The sequence below is a fragment of the Bufo bufo genome, chromosome 2 (assembly GCF_905171765.1).
Source record: "Bufo bufo chromosome 2, aBufBuf1.1, whole genome shotgun sequence".
Lineage (NCBI taxonomy): Eukaryota > Metazoa > Chordata > Amphibia > Anura > Bufonidae > Bufo > Bufo bufo.
Window position 1 is genome coordinate 35,322,607 of NC_053390.1, and position 17,675 is coordinate 35,340,281.

The 17,675-nt window shown below is 46.8% G+C and overlaps 2 protein-coding genes across 7 annotated transcripts in view; one reads left to right on the top strand and one right to left on the bottom strand.

Moving 5' to 3' along the window:
- The window catches only part of IL31RA (interleukin 31 receptor A), a 35,981-nt gene extending 23,635 nt beyond the window's left edge, over window positions 1–12,346 (top strand). For 2 of the 4 annotated variants that reach the window (XM_040420906.1, XM_040420907.1), the window contains exons 11-16: window positions 6,331–6,432; window positions 7,114–7,260; window positions 7,909–8,049; window positions 10,155–10,248; window positions 10,396–10,474; window positions 10,761–12,346. In XM_040420906.1, the coding sequence (XP_040276840.1) occupies window positions 6,331–6,432; window positions 7,114–7,260; window positions 7,909–8,049; window positions 10,155–10,248; window positions 10,396–10,474; window positions 10,761–11,147 (950 nt within the window). In that variant the 3' untranslated portion in view covers window positions 11,148–12,346. Of the gene's footprint in view, window positions 1–6,330; window positions 6,433–7,113; window positions 7,261–7,908; window positions 8,050–10,154; window positions 10,249–10,395 lie in introns of all 4 variants that reach the window. The other 2 variants (XM_040420909.1, XM_040420908.1) reach the window with 2 other exon arrangements.
- A 3,083-nt stretch (window positions 12,347–15,429) lies between these two features.
- The window catches only part of IL6ST (interleukin 6 cytokine family signal transducer), a 37,177-nt gene continuing 34,931 nt past the window's right edge, over window positions 15,430–17,675 (bottom strand). For 2 of the 3 annotated variants that reach the window (XM_040420912.1, XM_040420910.1), the window contains 3 exons: window positions 17,477–17,558; window positions 15,884–16,837; window positions 15,430–15,850 (listed from right to left, as the gene is read on the bottom strand). In XM_040420912.1, coding sequence (XP_040276846.1) covers window positions 16,229–16,837; window positions 17,477–17,558 — 691 coding nt within the window. In that variant the 3' untranslated portion in view covers window positions 15,430–15,850; window positions 15,884–16,228. The remainder of the gene's footprint in view (window positions 15,851–15,883; window positions 16,838–17,476; window positions 17,559–17,675) is intronic. The other variant, XM_040420911.1, reaches the window with a different exon arrangement.

Genomic DNA, 17,675 nt, shown 5'->3' on the forward strand with positions numbered 1-17,675 from the left:
GAGCGGTACAATAATGAGGGTCTGCAGGCAGCGGTGAAGATGGTGGAGAGCGGTACAATAATGAGCGTCTGCCGGCAGCAGTGAAGATGGTGGAGAGCGGTACAATAATGGGGGTCTGCAGGCAGCAGTGAAGATGGTGGAGAGCGGTACAATAATGAGCGGCTGCAGGCAGCAGTGAAGATGGTGGCGAGCGGTACAATAATGAGGGTCTGCAGGCAGCGGTGAAGATGGTGGAGAGCGGTACAATAATGGGGGTCTGCAGGCAGCAGTGAAGATGGTGGAGAGCGGTACAATAATGAGGGTCTGCAGGCAGCAGTGAACATGGTGGAGAGTGGTACAATAATGAGGGTCTGCCGGCAGCGGTTAAGATGGTGGGGAGCGGTACAATAATGAGGGTCTGCCGGCAGCGGTTAAGATGGTGGAGAGCGGTACAATAATGGGGGTCTGCAGGCAGCGGTGAAGATGGTGGAGAGCGGTACAATAATGATGGTCTGCAGGCAGCGGTGAAGATGGTGGAGAGCGGTACAATAATGATGGTCTGCAGGCAGCAGTGTAGATGGTGGAGAGCGGTACAATAATGAGGGTCTGCCGGCAGCAGTGAAGATGGTGGAGATCGGTACAATAATGAGGGTCTGCCGGCAGCAGTGAAGATGGTGGAGAGCAGTACAATAATGATGGTCTGCAGGCAGCAGTGAAGATGGTGGAGAGCAGTACAATAATGAAGGTCTGCAGGCAGCAGTGTAGATGGTTGAGAGCGGTACAATAATGATGGTCTGCAGGCAGCAGTGTAGATGGTGGAGAGCGGTACAATAATGATGGTCTGCAGGCAGCAGTGTAGATGGTGGAGAGCGGTACAATAATGGGGGTCTGCAGGCAGCAGTGAAGATGGTGGAGAGCGGTACAATAATGGGGGTCTGCAGGCAGCAGTGAAGATGGTGGAGAGCGGTACAATAATGATGGTCTGCAGGCAGCAGTGAAGAAGGTGGAGAGCGGTACAATAATGAGGGTCTGCAGGCAGCAGTGAAGATGGTGGAGAGCGGTACAATAATGAGGGTCTGCAGGCAGCGGTGTAGATGGTGGAGAGCGGTACAATAATGAGGGTCTACAGGCAGCAGTGTAGATGGTGGAGAGCGGTACAATAATGAGGGTCTGCAGGCAGCGGTGTAGATGGTGGAGAGCGGTACAATGAGGGTCTGCAGGCAGCGTTGAAGATGGTGGAGAGCGGTACAATAATGAGGGTCTGCAGGCAGCAGTGAAGAAGGTGGAGAGCGGTACAATAATGAGGGTCTGCAGGCAGCAGTGAAGATGGTGGAGAGCGGTACAATAATGAGGGTCTGCAGGCAGCGTTGAAGATGGTGGAGAGCGGTACAATAATGAGGGTCTGCAGGCAGCAGTGAAGATGGTGGAGAGCGGTACAATAATGAGGGTCTGCAGGCAGCAGTGAAGATGGTGGAGAGCGGTACAATAATGAGGGTCTGCCGGCAGCAGTGAAGATGGTGGAGAGCAGTACAATAATGAAGGTCTGCAGGCAGCAGTGAAGATGGTGGAGAGCGGTACAATAATGAGGGTCTGCAGGCAGCAGTGTAGATGGTTGAGAGCGGTACAATAATGAGGGTCTGCAGGCAGCAGTGAAGATGGTGGAGAGCTGTACAATAATGAGGGTCTGCAGGCAGCGGTGTAGATGGTTGAGAGCGGTACAATAATGAGGGTCTGCAGACAGCGGTGAAGATGGTGGAGAGCGGTACAATAATGAGGGTCTGCAGGCAGCAGTGAAGAAGGTGGAGAGCGGTATAATAATGAGGGTCTGCAGGCAGCAGTGAAGATTGTGGAGAGCGGTACAATAATGAGGGTCTGCAGGCAGCAGTGAAGATGGTCGAGAGCGGTACAATAATGAGGGTCTGCAGGCAGCAGTGAAGATTGTGGAGAGCGGTACAATAATGAGGGTCTGCAGGCAGCAGTGAAGATGGTGGAGAGCGGTACAATAATGAGGGTCTGCAGGCAATGGTGTAGATGGTGGAGAGCGGTACAATAATGAGGGTCTGCAGGCAGCAGTGTAGATGGTGGAGAGCGGTACAATAATGAGGGTCTGCAGGCAGCAGTGAAGATGGTGGAGAGCGGTACAATAATGAGGGTCTGCAGGCAGCGGTGTAGATGGTGGAGAGCGGTACAATAATGGGGGTCTGCAGGCAGCAGTGAAGATGGTGGAGAGCGGTACAATAATGAGGGTCTGCAGGCAGCGGTGAAGATGGTGGAGAGCGGTATAATAATGAGGGTCTGCAGGCAGCAGTGTAGATGGTGGAGAGCGGTACAATAATGAGGGTCTGCAGGCAGCAGTGAAGATGGTGGAGAGCGGTACAATAATGATGGTCTGCAGGCAGCGGTGAAGATGGTGGAGAGCGGTACAATAATGAGGGTCTGCAGGCAGCGGTGAAGATGGTGGAGAGCGGTATAATAATGAGGGTCTGCAGGCAGCAGTGTAGATGGTGGAGAGCAGTACAATAATGAGGGTCTGCAGGCAGCATTGAAGATGGTGGAGAGCGGTACAATAATGGGGGTCTGCAGGCAGCAGTGTAGATGGTGGAGAGCGCTACAATAATGAGGGTCTGCAGGCAGCAGTGAAGATGGAGGAGAGCGGTACAATAATGAGGGTCTGCAGGCAGCAGTGAAGATGGTGGAGAGCGGTACAATAATGAGGGTCTGCAGGCAGCAGTGAAGATTGTGGAGAGCGGTACAATAATGAGGGTCTGCAGGCAGCAGTGAAGATGGTGGAGAGCGGTACAATAATGAGGGTCTGCAGGCAGCAGTGAAGATGGTGGAGAGCGGTACAATAATGAGGGTCTGCAGGCAGCAGTGAAGAAGGTGGAGAGCGGTACAATAATGAGGGTCTGCAGGCAGCAGTGAAGATGGTGGAGAGCGGTACAATAATGAGGGTCTGCAGGCAGCAGTGAAGATGGTGGAGAGCGGTACAATAATGGGGGTCTGCAGGCAGCAGTGTAGATGGTGGAGAGCGGTACAATAATGAGGGTCTACAGGCAGCAGTGTAGATGGTGGAGAGCGGTACAATAATGAGGGTCTGCAGGCAGCGGTGTAGATGGTGGAGAGCGGTACAATAATGGGGGTCTGCAGGCAGCAGTGAAGATGGTGGAGAGCGGTACAATGAGGGTCTGCAGGCAGCAGTGTAGATGGTGGAGAGCGGTACAATAATGAGGGTCTGCAGGCAGCGTTGAAGATGGTGGAGAGCAGTACAATAATGAGGGTCTGCAGGCAGCGGTGTAGATGGTGGAGAGCGGTACAATAATGAGGGTCTGCAGGCAGCGGTGTAGATGGTGGAGAGCGGTACAATAATGGGGGTCTGCAGGCAGCAGTGAAGATGGTGGAGAGCGGTACAATGAGGGTCTGCAGGCAGCGTTGAAGATGGTGGAGAGCGGTACAATAATGAGGGTCTGCAGGCAGCAGTGTAGATGGTGGAGAGCGGTACAATAATGAGGGTCTGTAGGCAGCAGTGAAGAAGGTGGAGAGCGGTACAATAATGAGGGTCTGCAGGCAGCAGTGAAGATGGTGGAGAGCGGTACAATAATGAGGGTCTGCAGGCAGCGGTGAAGATGGTGGAGAGCGGTACAATAATGGGGGTCTGCAGGCAGCGGTGTAGATGGTGGAGAGCGGTACAATAATGAGGGTCTGCAGGCAGCAGTGAAGATGGTGGAGAGCGGTACAATAATGAGGGTCTGCAGGCAGCAGTGAAGATGGTGGAGAGCGGTACAATAATGAGGGTCTGCAGGCAGCAGTGAAGATGGTGGAGAGCGGTACAATAATGAGGGTCTGCAGGCAGCAGTGAAGATGGTGGAGAGCGGTACAATAATGAGGGTCTGCAGGCAGCAGTGTAGATGGTGGAGAGCGGTACAATAATGAGGGTCTGCAGGCAGCAGTGAAGATGGTGGAGAGCGGTACAATAATGAGGGTCTGCAGGCAGCAGTGTAGATGGTGGAGAGCGGTACAATAATGGGGGTCTGCAGGCAGCAGTGTAGATGGTTGAGAGTGGTACAATAATGGGGGTCTGCAGGCAGCGGTGTAGATGGTGGAGAGCGGTACAATAATGAGGGTCTGCAGGCAGCAGTGAAGATGGTGGAGAGCGGTACAATAATGAGGGTCTGCAGGCAGCGGTGAAGATGGTGGAGAGCGGTACAATGAGGGTCTGCAGGCAGCAGTGAAGATGGTGGAGAGCGGTACAATAATGAGGGTCTGCAGGCAGCAGTGAAGATGGTGGAGAGCGGTACAATAATGAGGGTCTGCAGGCAGCAGTGAAGATGGTGGAGAGCGGTACAATAATGAGGGTCTGCAGGCAGCAGTGTAGATGGTGGAGAGCGGTACAATAATGAGGGTCTGCAGGCAGCAGTGAAGATGGTGGAGAGCGGTACAATAATGAGGGTCTGCAGGCAGCAGTGTAGATGGTGGAGAGCGGTACAATAATGGGGGTCTGCAGGCAGCAGTGTAGATGGTTGAGAGTGGTACAATAATGGGGGTCTGCAGGCAGCGGTGTAGATGGTGGAGAGCGGTACAATAATGAGGGTCTGCAGGCAGCAGTGAAGATGGTGGAGAGCGGTACAATAATGAGGGTCTGCAGGCAGCGGTGAAGATGGTGGAGAGCGGTACAATGAGGGTCTGCAGGCAGCAGTGAAGATGGTGGAGAGCGGTACAATAATGAGGGTCTGCAGGCAGCAGTGAAGATGGTGGAGAGCGGTACAATAATGAGGGTCTGCAGGCAGCAGTGTAGATGGTGGAGAGCGGTACAATAATGGGGGTCTGCAGGCAGCAGTGTAGATGGTGGAGAGCGGTACAATAATGAGGGTCTGCAGGCAGCAGTGTAGATGGTGGAGAGCGGTACAATAATGAGGGTCTGCAGGCAGCAGTGAAGATGGTGGAGAGCGGTACAATAATGGGGGTCTGCAGGCAGCAGTGAAGTATAGTAAAGGTTCCTTGCAAGTTTGGGGCTGTATTTCACCAAATGGAGTTGGGGATTTGGTCGGGATTAATGGCGTCCTCAGTGCTGAGAAATGCAGGCAAATATCTAGCCATCATGGAGCACCATCAGGAGGGCATCTGATTGGCTCCAAATGTATTCTGCAGCAGGACAACAACCCCAAACATCCAGCCAATGTCATTAGGAACTATCTTCAGTGTAGAGGAGGAGTCCTGGAGGCGATGATGTGGCCTCCACAGAGCCCTGATCTCATCATCTAGTCTGTCTGGGATTACATGGAGACAGAAGCATCTGAACAAGCCTACATCCATGATGTTTAGAAGAACCTCCTGCTCCTTCAAAAAACTGAGGCAACTGTACCTAGAAAAAGGTAAAGGGCGGTCGCCCCAAATACTGATTGGATTTTGATTTCTCTTTTCTTCATTCACTTTGTGCAGCGTACTCAAGTTGTGTTTAATAAAGTTTCTGGGTGTAGTAGTGCAATAGACACTAACCTGAGACGGCTGACTCTCTGCAAGGGCAGGTGATGGTAGAAAATGTTCGTGACGCCAGTGCCAATTAAACGGTGGCACGCCGTTTGCTGATAGCAGGAATAACTGAGGAACCACGTGATGTTAAAACAAAACTCCAACTTTAGTAGTTTCCATATAGAGACATTAACGGAAGCGCAGTTCCTTTGCATACAGTTGATTTTTCAATACGGTCGATGCAGGCAATACAGATTAAGCAAGGTGACTTCAGAGTGTGAAACACAGGACTTGCAGTACAGGAGCTTGCACTCTATTCCTGACTGATCCTGGAACATAGAAAATCTTCTCCAAGGCCCAATACCTTAACTCTGGCGTATATCCTTGGTTCTCTCTTTATAAAGTACCTCCTCTGTTATCTTGAGTACCTCTTGCTTTTCTGCGCTTTGCCTCTGTCTCCCTCTCAGTTTCCTCAGCCTCTAGAAACTTCTGACTCTAGACTAGACTGACTTTTGCTTCCCTGTCTGGGCCTTATATAAACTAGGGCTCTCTAGCTCCCACTAGTGACTAGAAGCTGGAATGACACCCCTAGCAGGCCTGTACATGCAAGTGTCACAGTAACAGGGAAATACATAACATTACATTACATGACAATTTATAAAGATGACATATACCAACTTCCCCATAAATAAGGGGGGACGACAGCACACCAAGTGACCCTTTTGTAGTGACGGGCATTACAGTCCCCGTACACTACATTTGTATGTTGATAATTAATAAAAAATTAACTCTTCTATGGTTGGAAGCATTCTTACTTTTTCCACCTAAGACTTTTGCACAGCACTGCACATCTTAAAGTTTCTGTCATTTCCTTCTCTCCCGTAGGAAGCCTGGAACCATATAAACGCTACAGGATTTCCGTGTACCCCGTTATAGAGGATCGGGCGGCAGCTCCGTGTACCGCACATTTCTATAGCATGGAAGGAGGTATCGGCTACCGTACAGGGGCTGAGGGGGTGGCAAACTGGGCAACTGCTCAGGGCCTCATTTACAAGTGGGGCCCCTGAGGATGGAAATTTCAGGAACAAATTAAAACCACTCAGTACTTTTTAAAGGTGCGCGGTGATGGCCAACCTCCGGCACTCCAGCTGTGGTGAAACTACCACTCCCAGCATGCTCCATTCATTTCTTTAGAGTTCTGAAAAAAACAGCCAAGCAAGTGTGCACCTTGGGAGTTGTAGTGTTACCACAGCTGGAGTGCCGGAGGTTAGCCATGACAGCACTAGGGTATTGAATTGCAGTATTATGTGGATGCTAGATGGCGGTATTAATCGGATACTGTATATTATTTGAGCACTGTATGTCTGTCGGTCATGTGGGATGTATATAACTTATCTTAGCGCTATATGGCAGTATGATGTGGGACATATTTAACTACTACCTTAGCACTATATGGCGGCATGATGTGGGATGTGTATAACTATTGTTTTGGCACTATATGGTGGTATGATCTGGGAGATATGTAACTTATCTTTGCACTATGATTGCATTATATAGGCTCACGTATGTCCAAAAATGGCAGTTAGCGGAGGTGTCATACTTTTTTTTCCCCCCCGCCCCCGCTTTCCATAATACCGCGCATTGTAACATATTCTTTATTGGGCACAGCTCCTCTTTATGGTCCCAATGTTAAAGTAGAGAAACGGAAAAAGACTGAGGTGACAATAAGATGGGATCCGCTCAGACCGGAGGAAACAAACGGCTTCATCACCGCATTTAGCATCGTGTATCGGCCTCTTCATGGACAGGAATCTAGTAAGTGGCCATAGGTGCATGTGCTTTACAGGGTTAAACAACCCCCTTCCTTTAATCATTGACGATACAGGCTGCTGCTACTTACCACTAGGGGGGGTGTACCATATGTGTATTGATACAGTTCCCATTCGAGTAAATGAGCTCCCCCTAGTGGTGGCTGCAAGATGCCAGTGTTCACCCGAGGGACCTCACTAACTTATAAGGGTTCTGTTTTCTGTCTTCACTTTCTGTCCACTGTGAAGATGGAAAATCCTGCATGTGGTGGAATCTGTGATAGATCTGAACAGAAATCTTCCCCAAAAGTAGTAAAATGATTAAAAAACAAAAGAGCACCGTCCACTGCCACCTACCAAAACTAAAGCGTGAGCTGCCTCGTCCCCAACCCATGTGTCATATTTCAGGACGGGAGAAGATCTGAAGACTGTTTTTTTTTTTTTTTCCATTTTTCAAACATTTTACCAAAACGACTGCTCTTCTACATGATTAATCTGTAATGTTGATATATAACGGAGCCGGCGCTTCCCCGTCTCCGCGGTTCTTCTGCGCTCCTGTTTCCATTGTTCTGCAGGAGAGCAGATAGATGATGTACTGTAAATGGCGGCCTGACCCTGATGTGACAGTTCTTTACATTTCTCTCACTTTTTCTAGTCGTTACAGTGAATAGTGACGTCTATGAACATTCGCTGCGCTCGCTGAGGCCAAACACCCTGTACAGCGCCTACGTTATCGTGAGCACCAGAGCCGGGAACAAAAGCGGAAACCTCATTCAGTTCCACACACTCGCAGACAGTAAGTGTGGTCAGATGTAATCCTGAGCAATTCTCACATTTTACAGGGTAGTATGGTCAATGGAGACAGCCTAAGCCTACTGAGGGCCACAGGATGACTTCGGGGGAGTGATATTTCAGACACCATCTCAGATACTGCCTCTAAATGATCCCCCTATATCAGTATATCAGCAGTCAAAGCAGCGGCCTCCGTGCGCTAATTATGTGTCTTTTATGACAGTGATATCTGCAATTTTCTGTTAAAGGAGTTCTGCCATGATTAATGTAAAAAAATAATAATCGGACATCATATAGTCAATGACCATACCTTTTTAACAAAGCTGGAACCAGCCCTGTACCTCACATGGGTCCAGAGATCTCCACATTCACTGCTCCAGTTGCCCTGCTAGTTTATCTTTAGCCTGGCAGTTGAGCGGATGTGTCCTTTCTGCTGCAGCTCTCTCCCTGCAAAAACGGACAAGAATAGGACAGGATATATTATTTTTGCGGACCACGGAACAGAGCAACGGATGCGGACAGCACACGGAGTGCTGTCCGCATCTTTTGCGGCCCCACTGAAGTGAAAGGGTCCGCATCCGAGCCGCAAAAACTGCAGCTCGGATACGGACAAAAACAACGGTAGTGTGCATGTAGCCTTAAACTGAGCACGTTGACCAACTTAGTGAGATGGACAAAAAAAAAAAAAGGAAAAGAACAAACAGCAGGTGGCGCCATACAGATAACATTGTATTGAATAGTTCGCTGGCAATACAACATTTTAATTATTTTTTATATTTATAAAAAAATTCTAAAATAATTACATTTTAATATTTCATTATTTTAATTACATGTAATTACAAAAGTATTCAGGAGTCAGATGCTGGTTTAAAAAATGTAGAATATGCGTCGTGACATGACCCCTTTAAAGTAGTGGCGGCCTTCAACTCATTCTCTGTTTTCTAATCTCGAACAATTCATATTTCTACACGGATTGATTGATTAATATACTTTTGCAGCAATGATAGATCAGCATTTTGGATACAGAGATCAAACTACAATGCTGGGACATAGTCCCATGATACTATTCTGTCTGCAGCCACCACCAGGGTGTGCTCATGTGTTTACGACCTACTGATATATATATATATGTCACCACTAGGGGGAGCTCAGGAGATTACTGCATACAGATATATACAGCCACCACTAGAGGGGGCTCAGGAGATTACTGTATGTAGAAATATACAGCCACCACTAGAGGGGGCTCAGGAGATTACTGCATACAGCTATATACAGCCTTCACTAGGGGGAGCTCAGGAGATTACTGTATGTAGAAATATACAGCTACCACTAGGGGGAGCTCAGGAGATTACTGCATACAGATATATACAAAGCCAACACTAGAGGGAGCTTAGGAGAATTACTGCATACAGATATATACAGCCACCACTAGAGGGAGCTCAGGAGATTACTGCATACAGATATATACAGCCACCACTAGAGGGAGCTTAGGAGAATTACTGCATACAGATATATACAGCCACCACTAGAGGGAGCTCAGGAGAATTACTGCATACAGATATATACAGCCACCACTAGGGGGAGCTCAGGAGATTACTACATACAGATATATACAGCCACCACTAGAGGGAGCTCAGGAGAATTACTGCATACAGATATATACAGCCACCACTAGAGGGAGCTCAGGAGATTACTGCATACAGATATATACAGCCACCACTAGAGGGAGCTCAGGAGAATTACTGCATACAGATATATACAGCCACCACTAGAGGGAGCTCAGGAGATTACTGCATACAGATATATACAGCCACCACTAGAGGGAGCTCAGGAGAATTACTGCATACAGATATACATATCTGCCACATATCCTAGTGGTGACTGCAGGCAGAGAATGTTATTCTTGATCTGCGCTATAAACAAATATTAAGAAGTACATCTGCACAGAACGGACCACTCATCTTGGATAGTGATTTCTTGGGGTGAATTCACACACTGCAGATTTATTGCAGGATTTTGTGTGGCTGACTTGGTTGTTACTGCCGCAGGTGCATGGATTTCTATAAACCTGCCCTGTGTGAATACATCCTGTGTCTATTTCCTATACAGGCACTGACTACACGGGAGCGGTGGCCGGAGCACTGGGGGCATGTCTGCTGCTGATATTAGTCCTTGGAATTGCATATAAACAGAAGAGAGAGAAGTACGTGACCCCTTGAAGCTACACATCATACCTAATCTTTACTATAAGCGTCGCCAATTAAAATCTCCATTTCAATTCCATCAAAAACATCATGAAGAATATTGAATATTCATCACGTGACGCACAATATCTCCTTTTATTTTGCAGGATCAAGAATCTCTTTTGGCCAAATGTCCCTGACCCATCAAACAGCAGCATCTCGGAATGGCCGTCAGACTGGGTGCAGGTATTTATGGTCCTTTGTGTCGTTAGGTGGCTAGTAATTATAGCCTGGGCATGTTTAAAGAATCCACCACTAGAGGGCGCTCACTACACATTTATAGAGCTACTATTGGACTCAGTGGCAGTGATCTCCCCCTAGTGGCGGCTGAAGGAAGAGCACTTGCTGTTATTATTTGCATCTGCAGTAAATGTAGGTCTTGGAGACAGTTTGGATACATTACTAGTCCTATAGCACAGTTTTTGGGTTGATTGTATGACTCCAGCCTGTACACTGCTTTATTCTCCTCCAGACTGTTCAGTTTCTGAGTCCAGAGCAGACAGACGGGGCGCTTCACTCCGGAGACCTCCATATTCTACATGCAGTCTATGTAAATGATAAAACAGACAGAGAGCGTCTTCTTCCTGACTTGTGTGGGAGCACTGAGGTCGTGCCCTCCATGGAGGAGTCCTCCATTGTGATGCATTATGCAATGACGGAGCACTGCCCGGAGCCTGCGGACTGCACGCTGCTCCTACATTCTCCTACATGGGCAGCAGCATCATTATACGGCGGCCAAACTGCAGCAGCTGGGGAAACGGCACCGGACCTGATCTGTAACGAAGACACTGCCGTGGTCAACCCATATCTGAAAAATTCTGTACGGACCAGAGAACACACCCAATGCTGCAAGGAGTAATGGCCTGGGGGAGGCACAAACTCCACTCCCTGGAAGACTAAAAACATGGTAGAACTGTCCTTGAAGACAAGTTACTGTGAAAATCTGCAGAGAAACTTACCTGCTCCAGAGGGGCGGCCATATTGGAGTCACACCCTTCCTGTATTATTTGTATAGAGACGGCCATATTGGAGACACACACTTCCTTCCTGTATTGCTAGACAGGTCAGTAGGGTGCGCCCAATTTATGGCAGCCGCAATGAATGGGGGTTGTTATACCGAAAGCTATCCATGAACAGTCTCCGCAAGTGACGGAGTGCCTCCCCTTCTTCAGAGACCAGGGAGTCAGAGCTTTTTCTAGGTACATGCTGTTGCTCCCCTGACGTTTAATTGAGATTACTCTGTTTATCCTGTCCGAGTCTATACAGCAAAGCCGATAAGTGAGCTATGCCCTGACTGGTGGGATGTCAGCCCTTGTATCAACATATAACTATGTAGAGTGAAGGTTTAGCTGTAGTATTCCCACCGCCATGTTATTTACATCTCAGTTCCTGGTGCACTTTATATGAACTACAGCAATAGAATTACACAGGAGGGAGAGGTCAATAAATCCAGGTCAGGGTGTCACATCCATAACGTGATTTCTGGACTCCTGGAAAATCACAGAGCGGCAATCTATAGCTACACAGTGCAGCGATACAAGAAACACGGAGCGGTCGGCTCAGCTTAAATATTTTAATGATATTTCAGCTACAATTACCTTACAGTTATTGCTTATTTCTGACATCTGTAATGCTATGTGTAGTGAAGAATATACATGGTATGTCTGTGTGTGTATATATGTACATATACACACACAGTAAGAGCAGAAGAGTCATTTAATGGTTCACTTCATAAAGGAACCGTGTGTATCATGGAGGGTGCATCTGTAAAAAGGGCAGCTCCATCTACATTTATAAAGTTATAAAAAATAATCTGGTGGATGACATAGTAAGAGAGCTGCCTCCACCATTAGCAGATTTAGGGATTCTTCTGATACAGAGCTCCGAATCTCCTGTACAGACAGTTAAATGTGGGTCCCTGCAGACTGTTCTAGAGAGCTCAGGAGATTATTGCATACAGATATATACAGCCACCACTAGAGGGAGCTCAGGAGGTTACTGCATACAGATATATACAGCCACCACTAGGGGGAGCTCAGGAGATTACTGCATACAAATATATACAGCCACCACTAGGGGGAGCTCAGGAGATTACTACATACAGATATATACAGCCACCACTAGAGGGAGCTCAGGAGATTACTGCATACAAATATATACAGGAACCACTAGAGGGAGCTCAGGAGATTACTGCATACAGATATATACAGTCACCACTAGAGGGAGCTCAGGAGATTACTACATACAGATATATATAGCCACCACTAGAGGGAGCTCAGGAGATTAATGCATACAGATATATACACAGGAACCACCAGGTGAGCTCAGGATATTACTGCACAGAGATAATTAATACACAGTGGCGATCAAAATTAGAGAACAATTTATGAACACTTGATTTTTTCAGAAATAATGTAATCTACATTGATCATCATTTGAAGGATTTTTTGTAAGGGGTACACCATGCCATTAGAACAGTGTTTTCCTAAATAACCAAAGTATATCAATATAAAACCTTTGTTTTTCAAAAAAACCTGATGATCATAATTAGAGAACAGCAATGACGGTAGCACAGAGAAAGATTCTAACTACATGTTCTGCAGGTTACACCAGTCAGTAGAAGTGTCCAGGCTGTGAATGACTTCAGCACATCTGCGGCCACAGGACATCACTCGTCTCTCACACTGCTCAGTTCTGTGACTGTTGTGGGTTTCTTGACCATAACTTTGTCACCAAGGGTTTTCCCGAGGTTTAGATCAGGACTCTGCGGCGGCCATTTCATTGTTTCAATGTTTTCAGTTTCAAGGAACTTCTTTACCCGTTTTGCTGTGTGACGGGGGGCATTGTCCTGCATGAAAATTGCTGGCTGATTGAGTGATGAACGCAAGGAAGGAACCGTGTGTTGTTGAAGAAGGTTCTGATCCACACTTGCCTTCACTCTGCCATGTAGCTGTATGAGAGGTCCAACTCCTGCTGCAGAAAACATTCCCCAAACCATGACACCTCCTCCTCCACCTTTCACCGACCTCTTTACACACTTTAGGCTCAGTCTTCCCCCAGTTTGACTAACATAATGTTTCCCATCAGACCCAAATAAATTAAACTTGCTTTCATCACTAAAATGAACTTTGGAGCACTTCTCCTCGGTCCACACAACATGCTCCTCAGCTAATGAGAGGTTTGGTCCCTGCAGAGTGGGCTTTCCGTCCAAATGCTCTTACACGCCAAGAAGGCGACCAGCATGAGTTTGTGATGTTGTAAAGATGCAATATTCTAGAAATCACAGACTTGGAACGACCAACTTCTCTTGCTGTGGCTGATAGGGTGCCCCCCTTTGGCCTTCATCTGGACAACCTGCTGGTCACTTATTAAAAGAACAAAGGAACCGAGTTGAGATAAAACAACAGGATAAGCCCCTAAAAGAACCACGGATTCCACTTGTAATTCAGTATCATCCATGGTCTCAGAGATTGAGAGGGATAATAAATAAACATTGGAATGTAGTGTCAGTCATACCCACAAGTAGTGGAGTTTAAACTACCACCTATGATGTGCTTCAAAAGAGCCACAAATATACGTGATAAGATAGTACGGGCTGACATTGGAAGTAGTAAAACTGCATCTATACAGAGAGTACTGGCTACTCCTAAAATGGGAACTTTTCCCTGCTTAAATTGCGTACACTGCTCTAGTGTGATTAAGGGTACACACTTTACACATCCACAATCTGGCGAACGCATACCTATAAAAAAATTTTTTACCTGTGACAGTCGTTTTGTTATATATATTTTAAAGTGCCCCTGTGGTCTATTGTACGTGGGAGAGACTTCCACTAGGATGAAAGACAGACTTAGTAACCACAAGTCCACCATCCGCAAGCAAAATTTATTATTTCCTGTACCATTCCACTTCCATGCACATAGACACACAGTGGCACAGTTGCGTTACCAGATTATAGACAGTGTACCCCTTCCACGTCGGGGTGGAGATAGGAACAAGTTATTGCTGCAGAGGGAGGCTTATTGGATACATCGATTACGAACGATTGAGCCCCACGGACTCAACCGGGAGTATAATGTACAAAGCTTCCTCTGATAGATCACCTTGGTATAATAATATTTTTCTCAGGATAATAATTTTTCTATAATGTTATATTTTTGAGTATTGCAATAGTGCAATTAAAAACAAATAAAAAACTTTAAAACAAAAAATAAAAATAAAAAATAAAATAATGAAAATAATAATTTTTTGACAAAAATATCCTTTGTAAGAAAATAAATGGATTTTTTTCTATATATTATTTACAGCGAACATAATGAAGGAAGAAAGAAGTAAGGAACAAACTAAAGTGAATTTAAAGGAACTCATATGTTTTTGTTTTAACACTGATTGGTGGGTGTGGTTTTCTGTGTGATGTCATTTCTCTGTGTTTGGGCGCTCTATTTAAACATGAAATGTTCTTTGTATGAGGATAAGTCTGAGGAAGGTGCGGCAGCACCGAAACGCACGCGTCACTTATTGCCTGTACATGTGACTGAATAAATACAAAGAAAGAATTATCAACAGCGAGTGCCGGTCTTTTTCATTGATTATATATATATATATATATATATATATATATATATATATATATATATATATATATATATATATCTATCTCCACTATTAGGGGGAGCATCAGAGCTTCAGTGTAAGTTAAATGTAAAACTGTAATCTCCTGAGCTCCCTCTAGTGATGACTGTATATATCTGTATGCAGTAATCTCCTGAGCTCCCTCTACTGGCTGTATATATCTGTATGTAGTAATCTCCTGAGCTCCCTCTAGTGGTGTCTGTATATATCTGTATGTAGTAATCTCCTGAGCTCCCTCTAGTGGTGGCTGTATATATCTGTATGTAGTAATCTCCTGAACTCCCTCTTGTGGTGGCTGTATATATCTGTATGCTGTAATCTCCTGAACTCCCTCTAGTGGTGGCTATATATATCTGTATGCAGTAATCTCCTGACCTCCCTCTAGTGGTGGCTGTATATATCTGTACGCAGTAATCTCCTGAGCTCCCTCTAGTGGTGGCTGCATATATCTGTATGCAGTAAGCTCCTGAGCTCCCTCTAGTGGTGGCTGTATATATCTGTACGCAGTAAGCTCCTGAGCTCCCTCTAGTGGTGGCTGTATATATCTGTACGCAGTAAGCTCCTGAGCCCCCTCTAGTGGTGGCTGTACATATCTGTATGCAGTAAGCTCCTGAGCTCCCTCTAGTGACGGCTGCAGTAAAGCGTGGTGGGGGGGCAACAGTGCACCAGGAAACCCATCACTTATTACCAGATTTATCAGGTTTGTAAAACATAAATTAAAGGCGCAGGCGCCTCATTAACAGCCGACTGCGATGATTCATGGCATTTATACAAGGCACATATGGCAAACACAAACCCTTGCCGCGTGTAGTGACTCCATGCATGTGGATTAACTATTTCTCTGCTGTTATAATGCAACACGGCACTTTGGGAAACAAAGACAAAATCCTTTCTGCCGTTCTGTGTACAGGAGGAGAGACGAGCGCAGAGCTCTCCTCCTGATTACATAGGAGGATCACAGACTGAAATGATAAGACAATGGCGCAAACTTGTCTCAGTCTTTCGAAACATGAACCGTCACAGCACGTCAGTCATATCCCAATACTCCTGGCAGGTGCGCAGCTAAAAAATGTCCTCCCACCCTAGCCGACAACTCTGATAATACTGTAAATGCAGGGAGCTTTCCACAAACACTTTCTTTAGGAATGACACATGTGATGTTCTCCACATAATATTCACGTTCATCCATCCGCCGTGTGACTCGCCCCTGGCGCTCGGGCTGGCGCTGTGTGGCTCATGCAGTATCGGATTTAAGGCGAGTATATATATATGTGGTTGTACAGTGAGGAGGTACAAGTCTCTCGCCCCCTATTGAGGTACGTACCCTCCTTGCCTCGAATTTTGAGGCAAATACGTTTTTTGCTCGTCGTTCAGAGCGTCCCCTTGTGGCGGACAATCAGGATTTGCATTGTGTCCATCCGTAAAGTCCACGGTGTCATGTCCATTACTGAAGCCAGCGAGATTCAGGATGTGATTTGCCGCCTCCTGATTTCTGACTCCGTCCTCCTGAGTAAAATTCTGCTTAAAATACTGGCTGGGGGTCGGGGTCTCTTCCTCCGGGGGCATCTGCTGCTCATCGGGTCTCTCCTCAGAAATGAGCAGCGGCTGGGTGGACTCCGACCTGGAGAACATCGGGGTCTGGCCCTGGTAGCCGCCCATAATAACGGTTGAATACTGCACGGTGCTGGACGTGTTCTGGGCGCAGGAGATGCTGTTGCTGTCAGAGCCGCTCAGCTGCGGGGAAGATAAGCAGGAAGAGCCGCCGATGCCGCTGCTTAGCCCCTCAGACGTGTTCTTCTTCAGATCCCCACACGTCATGTCCTGATCGCTTTCAGATTCCTTCTTGTCCTCCGTTATTTTCACCACACTGACGTCTGTGAAAGGACCATCCTGAAACGGAGGCCGCTTGGATTCGTGCTGCGGACAACAAGGAAGACGTTAGTGTCCAGCAATGTAACATAGGTGAGCAGTTCTGCAGATGTTCTCGAGGTTGGTTAATGCTGCTGTAATCACAGGTAGCTTCATCCCCTCACATCATGCCAACTTCCAATACATTCAGGATTATAAAAACATGGATGTCTTCTTCCAGAACTAGTGCCACCTATGGGTCATGTCTGGTACACACACACACACACACTGCTGTTCACCCAGATTAAGGATGAGCGAACTTGCTGTTTTCGGGTTCTGTGGACTATAATGGAATTCTATGACGGAATGCACCACATCCTAATAGAAATCTATGGGGAGCATAACGGATCCGTCTGGTTTCCGTTATGCAGGACAGGACACTGAGTTTGCTCATCCCTAATCCTGATCCGCCTGCTGCAGCCTGTGTAAATCTCTCCTTTACATGTACCACCACTGGAGTTACACATCCTGAAGCAGGAATGACCGCTACAGCTCCATCCATGGTCCCTCTTTGATCTAGGTGATCTGCAGGACCGGACCGGCACATACATAGTCTCCTGTAGGGCCAGCATTCACAGCCCACCGGGAGGAGGCAGTGCTGGAGTCCCATCCATGTCTAGAGGATAATTTTAGGCTCTTTGTTCTTACCCGGCTGGGCGTTTGTGGGGACCACTGCGCAATGTTACTCTTAGAAGGATCTGGAACATTGGGCCAAATGTGCTTTTTAATCCTAAAAAAAAAAAAAAAAAAATAAGAGAAAAAAATAATGATGATTCTGTGATGGGCGTGCACCTAAATAGTAATATCAGCCGCCCCGCACAGCATCCACTCTTCATCAGATACTTAC